This window comes from Sitophilus oryzae, unplaced genomic scaffold, assembly GCF_002938485.1.
Source record: "Sitophilus oryzae breed Bouriz unplaced genomic scaffold, Soryzae_2.0 scaffold_41_pilon_pilon, whole genome shotgun sequence".
In the NCBI taxonomy this organism is placed as follows: Eukaryota; Metazoa; Arthropoda; class Insecta; order Coleoptera; family Curculionidae; genus Sitophilus; species Sitophilus oryzae.
The window spans coordinates 2,806,043-2,825,255 of record NW_022146996.1 but is presented as its reverse complement, the minus strand read 5'-3'; the positions used below and the strand labels follow the sequence as shown (position 1 = coordinate 2,825,255).

Here is a 19,213-nt window from a genome sequence, read left to right as displayed (position 1 = left end):
TTTTCTTCGTTTTTTTAAATGGAACACCCTGTATATTATTTTTTCAATAGACAGAGAATTAAAAAATGAACTTTTTTTGTATTTGGAGTATTTTAAAATTTTTAACGGTTTCGTTGGATGGCATTTTCCATAGTAAATTTTTATCAAAGCCACCCAATGATTTTTCTCGCGTATTTTACCATTGAAAGCGCCATATGAAATAATACTGCGTATATCTGCGAAACCGTTAAAAATTTTGAAATACTCTGAATACAAAAAATGTTCATTTTTTTACTCTCCATCTAATAAAAAAATAATATACAGGGATTTGATTTATTTTTTAATATCTCTGAAACTATCGAAATATATTTATTCATATCTTAGGGTTATGTAAAGTGATCTAAAAGGAAGCCAAAAATGCAATAATATACAGGGTGTTCCATTTAAAAAAAATCATCCAGGTCCACTCTATTTAAAAAAACAAAGAAAAAATATTTTATATTTTAGAAAGTTTGGCGTGGAATATTGAACATCCTGTATGATTTACGATTAACATAATTATAGCAAAGTAAGAACAGACCATCTAAAGTAAATATCTAATATAGTTTTGATTTCAGAGCAGTTCTTTTATTTTTAATATTTTTTTTTAAGAAGGGCTGAAAATATATATATTTTTGATTTATTTTTTAATATCTCTGAAACTATCGAAATATATTTATTCATATCTTAGGGTTATGTAAAGTGATCTAAAAGGAAGCCAAAAATGCAATAATATACAGGGTGTTCCATTTAAAAAAAATCATCCAGGTCCACTCACACTTTTTTGAGCCACCCTATAGAAGTTAAAATATTTTCCTGAAATACATCCTAGTACATATTTTAGGTTTGCACTTAAACAAAATTCTCAAGTTTTTTATTCTAGGAGCTATAGATGCCGGACGCACTATTGCCGGACCCGGTATTTAAAGAAGTACTTTATATTTACACTACACTTTACTCTACAATTATAGTATTGAATAAATACAAAAGACTAAGCGTACAACGTAATCGGACATATCAATGCGATGCTCGCCGCGATATGCATCCTACGCGCATGTTTTAGACACTGTTTTAAAACAGCGAGTAAGTGCGCGTAAGATGCATCGCGGCGAGCATCGCATCGAGATGCCTCACTATGTTTGTACTCTAAGAAATAAAATTTCACTAAGTCAAAACGGTACAAAAAAATCCATAAAATATGTATGTTACATATACCTACCTAATTATTCATATCACCAAGTTATACCTTAAAATTTGTTAACATTAAACTTCTTTATTATCGTCTCATACGATTATTGTAATATATCTTGCAACTAAGCAAGGTGTTAATGTTATCTTCTAATTTACCTTTTATAATATATTATTAAGTAACTTAAATTCAGTCAATAATTTATTGTAGCTTAATTACCGCATTTGATTTTTATAAAAACTTAAAAATTACAAATCTATCAAAATGTTTCTGACTATGTATATATTTATTTCTTTATTGTATAGGCATATCAGCAGTTATTCTAAAAATGTAATAAATATATTTTGCCTTGTAAAATTTATATGCAATGAATAAAATTTTATGAGATTATATATTTCTTTTTATTATTAAACTAGTTGAAGCCTGGCGCATCCGCCACGACATGCGACAGGAAAAAAATATATTTTTTTTTTAATTAAATGAAAAACAAAAAATCCGGCCAGGACAGTTTTTAGAAGAGCCAATTAGCTATCTTTTGGTAAAAAAAGCAACTTTCTAGAGCAAGTCGTTACTTCAGTAGAGATGACACAGATAAACATTAGCATTTTATATATGTAGATTACACCTTATCAAAAAAATAGAATGTAAAAAAATGACGCCGAAAAATGAAAACAAAGTCTTGCAACACAATTAAGGTTGATTCTCACTATACCTTCCGTTTCCATTCCATATCCATTCCATATCCGTTCCGTATTTTTTATTGTATTGAAGCTATACGTAAAGGTTGATTCTCACTATACCTTCCATATCAGATCCCTTCCTTTTCCTCTCCGTTTACATAAAATATTATGTCATGTAAATGAATAGGACAATGCACTCTCCGTTCCATTTCCTTTCCGTTCCATATCTTTTCCTTCCATACATTTTTTGGCGGACGGACTGAAGCGTATCGGAAACAGCGTTGCCAAGTTCTTACATTTGTACCAGCTCTGTTAAAATTTTGCTGATATTTATTAATTTTTTCACTTCTTAATTAAATCTATTATCTTTTTCAAAAGATACAAATTTTTAAAATAAAACTTTTGTAATGATATAAATTGTACAATAAAAAGTATGGAACTCATACGGAACGGAAGCTTAAGGTTGATTCTCACTATACCTTCCATATCAGATCCCTTCCTTTTCCTTTCCGTTTACATAAAATATTATGTCATGTAAATGAATAGGACAATGCACTCTCCGTTCCATTTCCCTTCCGTTCCATATCTTTTCCTTCCATACATTTTTGGCGGACGGACTGAAGCGTATCGGAAACAGCGTTGCCAAGTTCTTACATTTGTACCAGCTCTGTTAAAATTTTGCTGATATTTATTAATTTTTCACTTCTTAATTAAATCTATTATCTTTTCCAAAAGATACAAATTTTTAAATAAAACTTTTGTAATGATATAAATTGTACAATAAAAAGTATGGAACTCATACGGAACGGAAGCTTAAGGTTGATTCTCTATACCTTCCATATCAGATCCCTTCCTTTTCCTTTCCGTTTACATAAAATATTATGTCATGTAAATGAATAGGACAATGCACTCTCCGTTCCATTTCCCTTCCGTTCCATATCTTTTCCTTCCATACATTTTTGGCGGACGGACTGAAGCGTATCGGAAACAGCGTTGCCAAGTTCTTACATTTGTACCAGCTCTGTTAAAATTTTGCTGATATTTATTAATTTGTTCACTTCTTAATTAAATCTATTATCTTTTCCAAAAGATACAAATTTTTAAAATAAAACTTTTTGTAATGATATAAATTGTACAATAAAAGTATGGAACTCATACGGAACGGAAGCTTAAGGTTGATTCTCACTATACCTTCCATATCAGATCCCTTCCTTTTCCTTTCCGTTTACATAAAATATTATGTCATGTAAATGAATAGGACAATGCACTCTCCGTTCCATTTCCCTTCCGTTCCATATCTTTTCCTTCCATACATTTTTTGGCGGACGGACTGAAGCGTATCGGAAACAGCGTTGCCAAGTTCTTACATTTGTACCAGCTCTGTTAAAATTTTGCTGATATTTATTAATTTGTTCACTTCTTAATTAAATCTATTATCTTTTTCAAAAGATACAAATTTTTAAAATAAAACTTTTGTAATGATATAAATTGTACAATAAAAAGTATGGAACTCATACGGAACGGAAGCTTAAGGTTGATTCTCACTATACCTTCCATATCAGATCCCTTCCTTTTTCCTTTCCGTTTACATAAAATATTATGTCATGTAAATGAATAGGACAATGCACTCTCCGTTCCATTTCCCTTCCGTTCCATATCTTTTCCTTCCATACATTTTTTGGCGGACGGACTGAAGCGTATCGGAAACAGCGTTGCCAAGTTCTTACATTTGTACCAGCTCTGTTAAAATTTTGCTGATATTTATTAATTTTTCACTTCTTAATTAAATCTATTATCTTTTTCAAAAGATACAAATTTTTAAAATAAAACTTTTGTAATGATATAAATTGTACAATAAAAAGTATGGAACTCATACGGAACGGAAGCTTAAGGTTGATTCTCACTATACCTTCCATATCAGATCCCTTCCTTTTCCTTTCCGTTTACATAAAATATTATGTCATGTAAATGAATAGGACAATGCACTCTCCGTTCCATTTCCCTTCCGTTCCATATCTTTTCCTTCCATACATTTTTTGGCGGACGGACTGAAGCGTATCGGAAACAGCGTTGCCAAGTTCTTACATTTGTACCAGCTCTGTTAAAATTTTGCTGATATTTATTAATTTGTTCACTTCTTAATTAAATCTATTATCTTTTCAAAAGATACAAATTTTAAAATAAAACTTTTGTAATGATATAAATTGTACAATAAAAAGTATGGAACTCATACGGAACGGAAGCTTAAGGTTGATTCTCACTATACCTTCCATATCAGATCCCTTCCTTTTCCTTTCTGTTTACATAAAATATTATGTCATGTAAATGAATAGGACAATGCACTCTCCGTTCCATTTCCCTTCCGTTCCATATCTTTTCCTTCCATACATTTTTTGGCGGACGGACTGAAGCGTATCGGAAACAGCGTTGCCAAGTTCTTACATTTGTACCAGCTCTGTTAAAATTTTGCTGATATTTATTAATTTTTTCACTTCTTAATTAAATCTTAGGGTTATGTAAAGTGATCTAAAAGGAAGCCAAAAATGCAATAATATACAGGGTGTTCCATTTAAAAAAAATCATCCAGGTCCACTCACACTTTTTTGAGCCACCCTATAGAAGTTAAAATATTTTCCTGAAATACATCCTAGTACATATTTTAGGTTTGCACTTAAACAAAATTCTCAAGTTTTTTATTCTAGGAGCTATAGATGCCGGACGCACTATTGCCGGACCCGGTATTTAAAGAAGTACTTTATATTTACACTACACTTTACTCTACAATTATAGTATTAAATAAATACAAAAGACTAAGCGTACAACGTAATCGGACATATCAATGCGATGCTCGCCGCGATATGCATCCTACGCGCATGTTTTAGACACTTTTAAAACAGCGAGTAAGTGCGCGTAAGATGCATCGCGGCAAGCATCGCATCGAGATGCCTCACTATGTTTCTACTCTAAGAAATAAAATTTCACTAAGTCAAAACGGTACAAAAAAATCCATAAAATATGTATGTTACATATACCTACCTAATTATTCATATCACCAAGTTATACCTTAAAATTTGTTAACATTAAACTTCTTTATTATCGTCTCATACGATTATTGTAATATATCTTGCAACTAAGCGAGGTGTTAATGTTATCTTCTAATTTACCTTTAATAATATATTATTAAGTAACTTAAATTCAGTCAATAATTTATTGTAGCTTAATTACCGCATTTGATTTTTATAAAAACTTAAAAATTACAAATCTATCAAAATGTTTCTGACTATGTATATATTTATTTCTTTATTGTATAGGCATATCAGCAGTTTTCTAAAAATGTAATAAATATATTTTGCCTTGTAAAATTTATATGCAATGAATAAAATTTTATGAGATTATATATTTCTTTTATTATTAAACTAGTTGAAGCCTGGCGCATCCGCCACGACATGCGACAGGAAAAAAATATATTTTTTTAATTAAATGAAAACTAAAAAAATCCGGCCAGGACAGTTTTTAGAAGAGCCAATTAGCTATCTTTTGGTAAAAAAAGCAACTTTCTAGAGCAAGTCGTTACTTCAGTAGAGATGACACAGATAAACATTAGCATTTTATATATGTAGATTACACCTTATCAAAAAAATAGAATGTAAAAAAATGACGCCGAAAAATGAAAACAAAGTCTTGCAACACAATTAAGGTTGATTCTCACTATACCTTCCGTTTCCATTCCATATCCATTCCATATCCGTTCCGTATTTTTTATTGTATTGAAGCTATACGTAAAGGTTGATTCTCACTATACCTTCCATATCAGATCCCTTCCTTTTCCTTTCCGTTTACATAAAATATTATGTCATGTAAATGAATAGGACAATGCACTCTCCGTTCCATTTCCTTTCCGTTCCATATCTTTTCCTTCCATACATTTTTTGGCGGACGGACTGAAGCGTATCGGAAACAGCGTTGCCAAGTTCTTACATTTGTACCAGCTCTGTTAAAATTTGGTGATATTTATTAATTTTTTCACTTCTTAATTAAATCTATTATCTTTTTCAAAAGATACAAATTTTTAAAATAAAACTTTTGTAATGATATAAATTGTACAATAAAAAGTATGGAACTCATACGGAACGGAAGCTTAAGGTTGATTCTCACTATACCTTCCATATCAGATCCCTTCCTTTTCCTTTCCGTTTACATAAAATATTATGTCATGTAAATGAATAGGACAATGCACTCTCCGTTCCATTTCCTTCCGTTCCATATCTTTTCCTTCCATACATTTTTGGCGGACGGACTGAAGCGTATCGGAAACAGCGTTGCCAAGTTCTTACATTTGTACCAGCTCTGTTAAAATTTTGCTGATATTTATTAATTTTTTCCACTTCTTAATTAAATCTATTATCTTTTCAAAAGATACAAATTTTTAAAATAAAACTTTTGTAATGATATAAATTGTACAATAAAAAGTATGGAACTCATACGGAACGGAAGCTTAAGGTTGATTCTCACTATACCTTCCATATCAGACCCTTCCTTTTCCTTTCCGTTTACATAAAATATTATGTCATGTAAATGAATAGGACAATGCACTCTCCGTTCCATTTCCCTTCCGTTCCATATCTTTTCCTTCCATACATTTTTTGGCGGACGGACTGAAGCGTATCGGAAACAGCGTTGCCAAGTTCTTACATTTGTACCAGCTCTGTTAAAATTTTGCTGATATTTATTAATTTGTTCACTTCTTAATTAAATCTATTATCTTTTTCAAAAGATACAAATTTTTAAAATAAAACTTTTGTAATGATATAAATTGTACAATAAAAAGTATGGAACTCATACGGAACGGAAGCTTAAGGTTGATTCTCACTATACCTTCCATATCAGATCCCCTCCTTTTTCCTTTCTGTTTACATAAAATATTATGTCATGTAAATGAATAGGACAATGCACTCTCCGTTCCATTTCCCTTCCGTTCCATATCTTTTTCCTTCCATACATTTTTTGGCGGACGGACTGAAGCGTATCGGAAACAGCGTTGCCAAGTTCTTACATTTTGTACCAGCTCTGTTAAAATTTTGCTGATATTTATTAATTTTTCACTTCTTAATTAAATCTATTATCTTTTTCAAAAAGATACAAATTTTTAAAATAAAACTTTTGTAATGATATAAATTGTACAATAAAAGTATGGAACTCATACGGAACGGAAGCTTAAGGTTGATTCTCACTATACCTTCCATATCAGATCCCTTCCTTTTCCTTTCCGTTTACATAAAATATTATGTCATGTAAATGAATAGGACAATGCTCTCCGTTCCATTTCCTTCCGTTCCATATCTTTTCCTTCCATACATTTTTTGGCGGACGGACTGAAGCGTATCGGAAACAGCGTTGCCAAGTTCTTACATTTGTACCAGCTCTGTTAAAATTTTGCTGATATTTATTAATTTTTTCACTTCTTAATTAAATCTATTATCTTTTTCAAAAGATACAAATTTTTAAAATAAAACTTTCGTAATTATATAAATTGTACAATAAAAAGTATGGAACTGATACGGAACGGAGACTTACATATAGCGTCAATACAATTAAAATACGGAACAGATATGGAATGGAAACGGAAGGTATAGTGAGAATCAACCTTAAGCTTCCGTTCCGTATGAGTTCCATACTTTTTATTGTACAATTTATATCATTACAAAAGTTTTATTTTAAAAATGTGTATCTTTTAAAAAAGGTAATAGATTTAATTAAGAGGTGAAAGAATAAATAAATATCAGCAAAATTTTAACATAGCTGGTACAAATGTAAGAACTTGAAAACGATGTTTCCGATACGCTTCAGTCCGTCCGCCAAAAAAATGTATGGAAGGAAAGGATATGGAACGGAACGGATAGTGTGCATTGTCCTTTTCATTTACATGATATAATATTTTATGTGAACGGAAGAGAAACGGAAGGGAGCTAATATATGGAAGGTATAGTGAGAATCAACCTTTGTTCTACCACTACAAAAAGTTGTGATATCTTAAACCAAGTCAGTTTATTTTATTTAGTTTCATGGAAGCACATGGATTTCATTTCTCTCTTCTGTTTTTCTAGCTTAATATATCTTTCAAAATAATATTAAAGAAGTTTTACTAGCGATAATTCATAAACTTTGATTTACTGTTGTTATACAGGGTGGATTTTAAATGAGTGCAAATATTTTTTGGGGCTGGTAGATCTTGATAAAAGAAACATATTTTCCCTTTACCATTTTTGAAATAAGTCCAAAATACCCGAGATATTTTACTTTGAAAATTTAAAAGAAAAATGCTTTTCGCTTTAATACTGGTTGGTTTGTGGGTTTGCCGTGATGATCTGTGTGTTGCCATATTATGAAGATATTATGTTCTATAACTAAAAATTAAAAATAATTTAAATTTTCTTTTTTTTCAAAAACTTTGCGAAAAGAAAATCATAGAGGTGTTTCTAAGATCGAAATATACTACCCCTAAAAATAATTGTACTTATTTACGACTCACTCTGTATTGATATCCAAATAAAATCACGCAATATCAAATCGTTTAATTGTAGATTTTGTTGACTGGAAAGTCAGTTACCCGTAGCGGCTAGACATCTAACTTTTAATGCATAAGAATATTTCGAGATTTTTTATTTTTTCTTTCCTTTATAAGCTAAAAGCTAAAGTTAAGAAAATAAAGTCCGCCTATTCTGGGTACCTGCTCATCAAGGGATAGAAGGCAATGAAAAAGCAAATGATCTAGCTAGGAAAGGAGCGAACACTCCACTAACTGGACCAGAACCGTTCTGTTTTCCAAACGGGAACCAACTGAAAGCGGAACTGAATAATCTGGAAGATTCCAACCGCAACTTGGAATGGGTGTCCTCCAACGGTCTAAGACACTCGAAAAAGTTCCTCAGAACTTACGAGCGAGAAAAATCAAAGGTTTTCCTTGATTTAAGTAAAAACAATCTTCGGATTGTCACGGGGTTTCTAACAGGACACTGTCTCCTCAACGAACACCTCAGTAGGCTGAAGCTGAGAAACAACGGCGAATGCAGATTCTGTGGGGAAAATGGGGAAACGCCAGAACACCTTATCACTGAGTGCGCCGAGACGACGACCATTCGTGCCATGAACTTTGGTACGGCTGATGTTGAAGATGGAGAGTCTCAGATACTGGCTTTTGTTAAAACCCTGAGACTGTATGATGAGTTATAACTCGTTAATAAAAACTTTAACTCAAGAAAGGGGAACACACAATAGATATAATATAAGGTTGCGGTGATTAGCTCCCGTCCTAAACATTCTACATTCTACACGCTAAACGCTAATTGGAATTCAAAATTTCAAGTTTGTGAAACATCTAGAAGTACATTAGAATTTTGATGACGTGAGTAAGTCACTGTCGAAATTAAAGAAGTTTGACTAGCAATATGTATACTGTGAGATATACCGTATGATCGAAAAAAAACGACGTCAGCGATGGCTATGAAGTGAAGATCGCTGTTCTTTTTACGTAAAATTATATGGGAACATAGAACATATATGTTATCGATCGTTATTTCCAAGCCATGGTACTGAGTACTGTATGAACTTCACGGAATTCTCTAGGATTGGTATCAGACCAGTAGCAACAATTGTGGCGATTTACTTTTCCATTGAGGAAAAATGTACATTCATCCGAAAAGCACACGTTGAAAAGAAGACGTGGAATAGCAATGAGCATTTCACTTAGTTCTTCACAGAATTGTAATCGTCTGTCGTAATCATCTTCGTTCAATTCTTGAAGTTCAATTCAAAACTTTCAAATGAAGTTTGTAAGGATGGAATTTCTGAAACTTTAGTATCCTGTGAACACTACTCTTACTTATTCCTATGGCTGTTGCCAATTGTCTAACACTCATTCTTGGTTCGACATGGATTTGTCACAGAACTACTATTTGCATCGCCTCATTGTTAACTACGCCAGGTGAAACTTCTCGCTTTTTTGTAAGAACACTTCCAGTTTCTCTAAATTTAGCTACTAATTCCAGCACGTACTCTCTATTGACATGTTTACCTGGATGTGGGTCGTTAAATAACTGTGCCGTTCTATTGCCACATCCGTCATGACTAAAGAAAGTTTCAATTATCTCAACTTTATCTGCAGTAGAATAAACCACGTCACGTCAATTCACAATAATACTAAATACTCTTACGATAATACTAAGAACAGTAAGCCGTACAAAATATTAATAATACTTCCAAACTGAATGACAAGATGAAAAAGATTTAGCAGTACTGCCTCAAAAGAAGATAAGATATTTATAAAAACAATTTTTTACCTACCAAAAATTTGTTTACATTTTTGTTTCTTATCGGCTAGTACACGTCTTCTTTTCAACATGTGCTTTTCGAATGAATGTACATTTTTCATCTACGGAACAGTAAATCGTCACAATTGTTTCAAAGCAGGGTACTACTTTTTGTGTATTATTCATTAAGCAAAATCTTGTTGATTTAATCTAAATTTCTTATTTTGGACACCATTTCCATCCCTGTACAATTAATCAAATATCAAAGCATCATCAATTTATGAAAAGTTTATTTTTCAGTCAAATTTGACAAAAACTCCAAAAATGAGAGGGCGCGCGGCGCTGAAAAGAGGCTTTAATTACCTTTCGAATGATGTGCTACTCGACCCCGCATTACATTTAAGATTTTAAGGGTGGATGTCACCCCTGTATGGTGTTTGAATTAGGGGCTTCAAAAATAGCCGCATTATATTTCCCCTTCGGAAATAAAGTTGACGTGTTTCACCGTTTTGTCCTTTTCACACCTTTAAATTGCCTTGTTTCGTTTGAACTGGGACACCCTGTATGTAGATCTAGGCAGGCTATTTATTTTATTCAAAATAATCAACATATAATTTTTTGGCAATTTTTTAACAACTAATATTTCAAAATACCTTCACTTCCTCTACCTACGCCCTTTTGATTAGTAAAAAATGAATAACATTGCTTTATCCACAACAAAGTTACAGGAGGGTCAAAAGTCGCATAAGTTGCTTCAAGAAAAGGATGGCAGATTTTAGGAAATTAAATAAAACATCCCACACGAATTTGTATATATATTTCAGATATTATATAGTTATCACACTGCGTTTTTATTATTTTTATACAGCAATATGTTTGACTACACCTCGCTGTTTACAAAAAAAGTTTGTTGTGCAGATTGTATTTTTTAAATAAATATATATTTAAAATTCGAACTAACAGCGCTTTCAGATGGAGCGGAGCGTCCGCAACGGACAATCCGTCGTGTTTTTTCAAGATAGCCGTCGGACGGAGCATACGCGACCCATGTGAAATTGTTCATATAAACTCATGGTACTTGCTCGAAGGCGCGGACGCTCCATAGCGGACGGTCCGCTCCATCTGAAACCGCTGTAAACTAAAAATAATATGTATCTACAAAAAATGTTTATACATATATTAAACTCATACATAAATACAAATATTCTATTCTAGCATATAAAAATAAACGTTTGCTATTTAATTTAAGATCTAAGGTAATTATAAAAATAATATTCAGCTATGTTAAAATTTCGCTATTTTTTTCGCAAGTATAGATCATGCATTTTAAGTATTATTAATTTTAAATATATAGAGCGAGACATTTGCTATCCTGCATTAAAATGCTAAATATTCTTTGTAATTGTTTTATTCCACGTTGCTAATTTTTAATTAATCCGCAATCTATACAATTTAAAGCAGGTTACTAAGTTGCATATATTTTAACTGAGATTTTCGTCACTAACCTAATAATTACAGTCGGGCCCTGATTATTTGGCTGCTTGTAATTTTTCAATATCGCTCCAGCTCTAACCAAACGAATAGTACAATACATACATGTAAAAGCTTTAAGAAATTGGTACAATAGGTAGCTTCAGTAGTTAGTACTACTTGGAACAGTAAAAAATTGGATGAACTGAATTTAAAAGCCAGGGTTTACTCAGTGGTTCTTTACTTGGAAACAAGTTTACCTAATCGTGCCTAATTAATTTATGGCCTAAATAATCTTAAAGTTTCAGCGATGTATGGCCCTCCGTTATCAGCCTGAAAAAAGTTAATCATAAGAATTTAAAAATTAAATGTTTTTTTGCCGGAAATATACGTCTTAAAACGTTAAAAACTTTTTTCATATAGGCAAATAAAATAAATACAATTGCCTATATGAAAAAAGCTAAAAAAGAATAAAACGACCGAGGCAGTCAGGCGACAGGAGCCAATATGTGACAAAGATATCGCCTAGGCTGTTATCGAGACATCCCTAATTTAAATATAAAAGTATGACAACCCCGGATGCGGTAACAATTTAAAAATCCGAAAGCGTGAATGATGATAGAATGACGGCACGAGTGAGAAATGAGCACTTCAAGTGAGAATTTTAAGAAAGCTGCCTGTAAACGTTGCGTTCACTACTGCGCATCATATCTGTATTTAACATCTGTTGTCTACAGCGCATCACAAATTCGCCCGGTATTTCCGTAACTAAGTAGGCTAGGACAAACACATATGTGTAGCATATTTAGTTTCATAAAAAATTTGCAAAGTAATGTGAAATTCGCATTATTCTATCTCTACTCATAAACGAGAAATCCCATAAAACACACAAATGTACTAACAAAGACAACGTAAACACTAACACAAGCATGTAAACACTAATGATGTACAGATGAGATGCGCAGTAGTAGACCGCAGTAGTCTCCCGGCAGCCAGACGGCCCGCACTTTGGTCATGACCAGAGAGAAACTAATAACTAAAGTGAGAGGGCTTGTAGAATAGGGCATTTCGTAGACAAGTTTATTTTGTCCCCGCGCATCCCAGACGCGCATAGCGTTTGGCGGTCACAAAAGTAAGTTTTCAACTTTGCAAGTTAAACATTTGACAGGATTAATTAGATTGTCAGTAGCTTTTTCTATTTCTTAGCTCTAGAAGGAGATAACTAAAATGTGTTGATAATCGGAGCAAATTGGAGTAATAAATTGTTTTTGACTGAATGTGCCTGTTCTTTTAGCTTGTCAGAAGAGAAGATTATTGTCATTATTGATTATTTCAGATTCCACGATTATTCCGCATTTTGTAATTTTTGTTTTGTGGTTGAGACCCAGACAAAACGTTTCCTTTAAAGGTAAGTTTTATCTCGGTAATTATTTTAACATACTTAATAGTAATAATGAGTGCACATAATAATCGTACATTGCTAATTTATTTTTTTTAATTTGAACATCACATTCTTTTCTGATACCTATGGAACGACTAGGTATTATACCTGGTATTATTTCCAGTAATACAAATTATTTTCTTCAACTGCTAGGTTCTTGTTATAGAATAAAGACCATCAAAAACATTGAATATCTACGGGATACCGGCTGATACTATGTGCGAGCTCCAAACCGTGCTTCCCTGTTCACTCCCAACCAAGTTAGATAAAAAAGATACTGAAGATTGCAGCCTTGAGTTGGAGTATGGCAAGGAGTCTGGAGTTAAATAAATTATTATGTTCCTACACAGTATTGTATTTATAGGTTTTATTGCTTTAAAGTCTAATAATAAATTTTCGTTGTCAAGAAAATAATCTAAAAAAACTACGAAGATTTCTTATTATAAACTTGAAAGATTAAGATTCGGTTCAAATATACAAATTTTAAATTTTTGGCGCCTGTATATAGGTATGAATGCAACCTACTATATCGATAATACGCTCATAGTTCGGGTTAGACGCCAAAGGCCGCGCCACTAACACAGTCTTCAAAAATTAACGTTAACCGGTCTCTCTCACTTTAGTTATTAATGTTCTCTCTGGTCATGACTAGTCAGGAGAGCATAGTAAAAGATATATTGTCGCGACATAGCTTGGGGACAATATTAAAGAACCAGCTTTCTTAAAATTCTCGTTTTCCCGACTCTTTAACTATTTTTTGTTTATTAAGGTTAGATTAAATTTGTCAAAAGTATCAAAACGTCCGTTACCGTAAACATTGGAGTAAAAATTTACGGATGAAAAGTGGCGCGAAAACGCTATAACCTATCATAGCGCCGTCGGAGCATCGTATCAACGGATAACGGACGCATAAAAATCAAGGTTAACTCTAACCGAAATCAACAATTTATTTCTATTTAAATTGTGCAAAGAAGCAAGCAAGTTATTTAAATAAGGCTATAAAAGGCAGCCCTTGTTCCATGGCATTTGTTGAAATCGAGACTATCGACTTCTTCCGCCATCAGAAGCGATGCACACCATTCTAAAGCTGGTTGTCGACTCTCTTCTTTTTGCTTTTCAAACATTCGCGCGCGCCGTCAATCTGTCATTATTCATGTTTTGGTTTCTTAAATTGATACTGCTTCCGGAGTTGTCATATTTTTATATTAAATTAGGGATGTCTCGATAAAAAGACTCGTCTGGGAATCATTCTCAAAGCCTTCATACAAAAACTCAATTCTGAAACCACAAAGCAATAAAATTCTGAAACCACAAACAGCTAATTCTCAGCAACAGTAAGTTGCTGATTACAGCAGGTCTCTTTACAGGGCATATGGCTATCAAGTGCCACCTGAACAAGATCAGTCTGTGTCAAGGAAATATCTACTTTGCCGGGATGATCCTGAAATAGCACACTAGAATGCATGACTAGAACTGGAATAAATATGCTCCCATACGATTAAGATCCTTCACAAACTACTGTGGCGAACACGGATAGGAGACTGGGTGCAGACATAGCAAAAGGAGAAACCCAATACAGTTCATACCAAATCAACTTTTAGTCTGACCGCCACAGCTTTAAGCTTGACCACCACAGCGATGCCCACTGTTACATATTTTCTTTTAATCAAAACATTTTAACATTTTAGAAAACAATAATAAATTAATTATAAATATATAAACAGTTATTATTTACATCAACAAAACTTACTTTCTTAACAGCACTTAAGGGACATAAAGGGCCTTACTACTGCTTTCGCGTTCAAAATATTGTAATAAAGTTGCGATGATTTTTTTACGGTTATTAAGCTATCTTGTACACTTCGCACTAAAAGAGTTCCTAAAAAGAACAATGTTCAACGGCAAGGTCTGCTAGGAAACATTTTCAAGCTTCAAGTATCACAACACTATTTATTTCAACCAAAAACTCAAATACTAAACTAAAGTGTCAAAACGAATGACAATGTCAGGAAATACATAAATAAATGTAGCAACTTGACATTTTTTACAGCAGAGCTACCACTTCAATCCCCAGCGCGAAATTTAAATTCCAGTTAGTTAGACCGGCGCCGAATATATCCATGGTTGGCAACAATGAATTTAAAAATTACGCCCCCGATTACGTAACTAAAAGTTTAATTGATATCAGATATAGGTCTTGCAGTGCTCCGGCATATGGCGGTCCCTTAATAGCAAGAAAGAACCACCAAGAATGTTGTGTCTGCAGAGTAACCTGGACTTTTAACCCAGTAATATTTGTTTGTGCGCAAACAATATACATTTTTCCACATTAATTGTGTCTCCTAATAAGTAACCTACTGAACTTACTCTTACAGTCATTACTTGATTAGTAAACTAAAATACCCAGGCTTTTGCGTTGATAACTAAGCTTGGCATGCGATTTGTGTAAGATTAATAGTTGTCATGATCTACGTATGATATATTCATTCTTTGTAAGAGAATCTCTGCTGCCTTCTTTATTTTTTCATCCTGAGCTCCAATCAATAACACTGCGCCTTGCTTTAATATGGAAGCCAAAGGAGATAATTTTTCTGAAGATAAGCTTGTTAGTAGCTCTAGGCAGGCCTCCATGGTTTCTATTTTAGTCGTTTTATATGCTTCTGCATCCTAAAATTGAACAATTCGAATTAGATATCAATATCTAACCAAACTATTTTTTTCATTTACACTACAGTAGTGGTGGACTAAGGGGGGGGGGGGGGGCGGAAGGGGCGGTCTGCCCCGGGCCTCTTCTTCTAGGGGGCCTCCAAATCTTAATAAGTAATTTTTTATTCAACTGGCAAACAGGCCAATATGTGTTCAGTAGTTATAAAGCAATTTGTAGTTAGAGTATGCAAACCATAAGTATACGCAAACTAAACACAGTATATGTAAATGGAAGCAGATATTTACTTAATTATCAATTATTAGGCCCCACAGTAATTGTCATTGGCATTTTTCTATTTACGAAATTAAATCAAGGGGTAATTTTCTTTGTTTAGAATATCGAATATGTACCTAATTATTATTTTTTATATTCGAATAATTATTATTTATTCTTGGACATATATAGGAGTATACCGCGATTTTGTAAGGGGCCCCTTACAAAATCGCGGTATTTACCTGGAACGGTCGCGAAAGTAACGCGGCATATATGTGGAACCGGTATTCCCATCACTTTGTCATCATATATTGCCATTAAATATATGTAAACATTCGCTCGGGGATTGTTTTATTACGTCAAATTGCATTCGTTTTTCAATTTAAATGTATTATTATAAGCTTTAAAAAAATGATGTTATCGTTTTTGATACCTTTTTGAAGCTGGGGCCCTCGAGGGGGCCCTTAATTCTTAGGTCGGGGCCCGTCGCGCGTCGGGGCCCGTCGCGCGTCGGGTCCCTACGTAAGAACGGCACTGCCGATGAATAACGTATTTATATCTACAGTATGTCCGCGGATTGTCTTCATAAAATTTTTTGCTTGTTCTAAAATGGTAATTGTTGTTTATACTTTTCCAAATTTCCATACCGTTTTAGAGAAAAATAAAAAAACATGAAAATGTAGTTGAATTTTTGAACTAGTAAAAATAAAACGCCTTTCTATGGTAATATAATTTCGTGATAATTTTTTAATAGATTATTATTGACAGAATTTTAATTAAAGTTATATTTTTTGCTCTTTTAAAATGCTAAAGAAGCACAAATTTTATTTAGTTCAATGCTACGGAAAGGGTGATAATAGTTATCGGAAAATGTTATACTTTTACATCAAAAAATATGACGTTAATCAAAATGAATTATAACGATCTATCAAAAAATGAAATCGAAATTATATTACCATAGCGTTTTAATGTTTAGGACTTTTAGTTTTTTTAGGATTTTTTTGGGGGGGAAAATTCCATTAAAAACTACATTTTTATGTTTTTTTTTATTTTTTCTAAAATGGTATGGATATTTAGAAAATTATAAACGCCATTTTACAACAACCAAAAATTCTTATGAAGAACGCATTTTTTTCAAAAAGTCAATAATTAAAAAGTTTTTCCTCTTGTAAAGACAATCCGGGGACATACTGACTGTAATATACAGGGTGTCCCAGAAATAAGTACAAGTATTTTATGGTAGTATAGTTCAACCCCAGAAACACGTTTTTTTTGAGAAAAAATAATTGAAAACTTCGTGAATTTTTTTAGTTTTTAGTTAAAAAACATAATTTCTTGTTAATATGACAACATAGGTATAAGATTAAGTTTACAAGAACAAATTTACAAGAGCAAAATTTTTCTTTGTATATTTTCAAAGTAAAATAACTCCGATATTTTGGACTTATTTGAAAAACGATAAAGAAAAAATATGGTTCTTTTATCTAACACCCCTTAAAATACTTGCACTTATTTCTGTGGCACCCTGTATATATATATATCGATTTTTATTACAATTAGTACAATATATAAATACTTGAAATTTGTCAACCATTATTCATACGTCATTCAATCTTTAAAAAATGTGCAGACAGGGGGCCACATTTAGCTTTGCCGCCCCGGGCCCCCGACAGGCTTAGTCCGCCACTGCACTACAGCAAAAAATAGAACTTAAATTTCAAAATATTTTTATGAATTATTAAAACCAAACATAATATAGCCTATAAAAGATAAATTTGATTATTTTTTACGGCAAATATCCAGCTTCGTCCACATATTGATTCCCACTCGATTACCGAAGTTAAACAACGTTAGTCAAGAAGAGAGTTTGAAGTGGGGAAAGTAAAAAAATTCTGTAGTGATTGTTGTAACAAAATATGAAAAATCTATTGAAATGCACTACCATCAATATTAACCAGAGATATTAACCTATTAATTAATAAGGCCTGATGGTTTTAGATATGATGCCATGAAAACAAATGGTAAGTGGCGGAATATACAGAGTGTCCCCGGCTGAGCGTGCATTAGAAGTTTCTAGAGAATCACAATATCTACATCGGATATTTTTTGCACATCATAGTTTTTTTTTATCTATCGTTTAAAAATATTTTCAATATGGCGGCACTTCTGGAAATACCGGAAGTTGACAGAACTTTCTTATCTTAGACAAGGAAAGAGAGGGGACAGGTAACACGGCAGCTGAAAGTGAGGCCACTTGTCACCACGCGAAATTCTCCAATGGCGTAACATCAGAAATTAGCTTGTACCTAGACGATACAAAATATTTATTAAAACGTAAACTAATATATCGTTCATTTTTGAGTAATGTATATACAATTTTGTATTTTATAGTCTCACCTTTATAATATTAGAATATCTAAGTCGATAATGCAAAATTTATTTAACAGTCACAGTGGACTGATTATCAAGACAATTATTTATTTATTAACGTGTGTATAATGTATAATTAAATAAAAAATAATGTAAATACATATGTTTTATACGTCTATATACATATATACCGTATGATCGAAAAAAAACGGCGTCTTGTTTGTTTGGAAATTAAAAATTACATTATTCATTGAATCTGTAAGCAAGTGTGAAGGGGATTGGCTAGATTAATTATTATACCGTATGATCGAAAAAAAAGGCGTCCAGTTGGCTTGTAAATTACAATCGATGACATTCCCTATATAATTCTACATATAAAATTACATAAAAACTATACAAAACGACATCGAAAAGACGACGTCAGCGATGACTGTGAAATGAAGATCGCTGACATTTTATATGTAAAATTATCTGAGGAATGTCGTCGATCGTCATTTACAAGCCAACTGGACATCGTTTTTTTTTTTCGAACATAGTGTATAATAATGAATCTATCCAATCCCCTTCACTCTTGCGTACGGATTCAATGAATAATGTAATTTTTAATATTTGTTACCTTCAATCATAAGAATATTCTAATTTTCCACAAAAAAATAAACAATTCTAGAAGCTTTGTGTTATTTTATTTATTTTTAAATTTGTATTAATTACTCACTGAAACTCTTATTATACACATAAATTAGCAAATTTTTTGAACGAATATTTAAAAAAATATATGTAGTAACAAGTAGCCCACCACAAGTTTGTCCATCCCCAGCA

General features: G+C 32.6%; 1 protein-coding gene across 2 annotated transcripts in view; it reads right to left on the bottom strand.

The window, feature by feature from the left end:
* Nucleotides 1-14,968: 14,968 nt before the first annotated feature.
* Nucleotides 14,969-19,213, bottom strand: part of LOC115885780 (brefeldin A-inhibited guanine nucleotide-exchange protein 3) — a 59,064-nt gene continuing 54,819 nt past the window's right edge. For both annotated transcript variants that reach the window (XM_030904796.1, XM_030904797.1), the window contains exon 24: nt 14,969-15,771. In XM_030904796.1, coding sequence (XP_030760656.1) covers nt 15,556-15,771 — 216 coding nt within the window. In that variant the 3' untranslated portion in view covers nt 14,969-15,555. The remainder of the gene's footprint in view (nt 15,772-19,213) is intronic.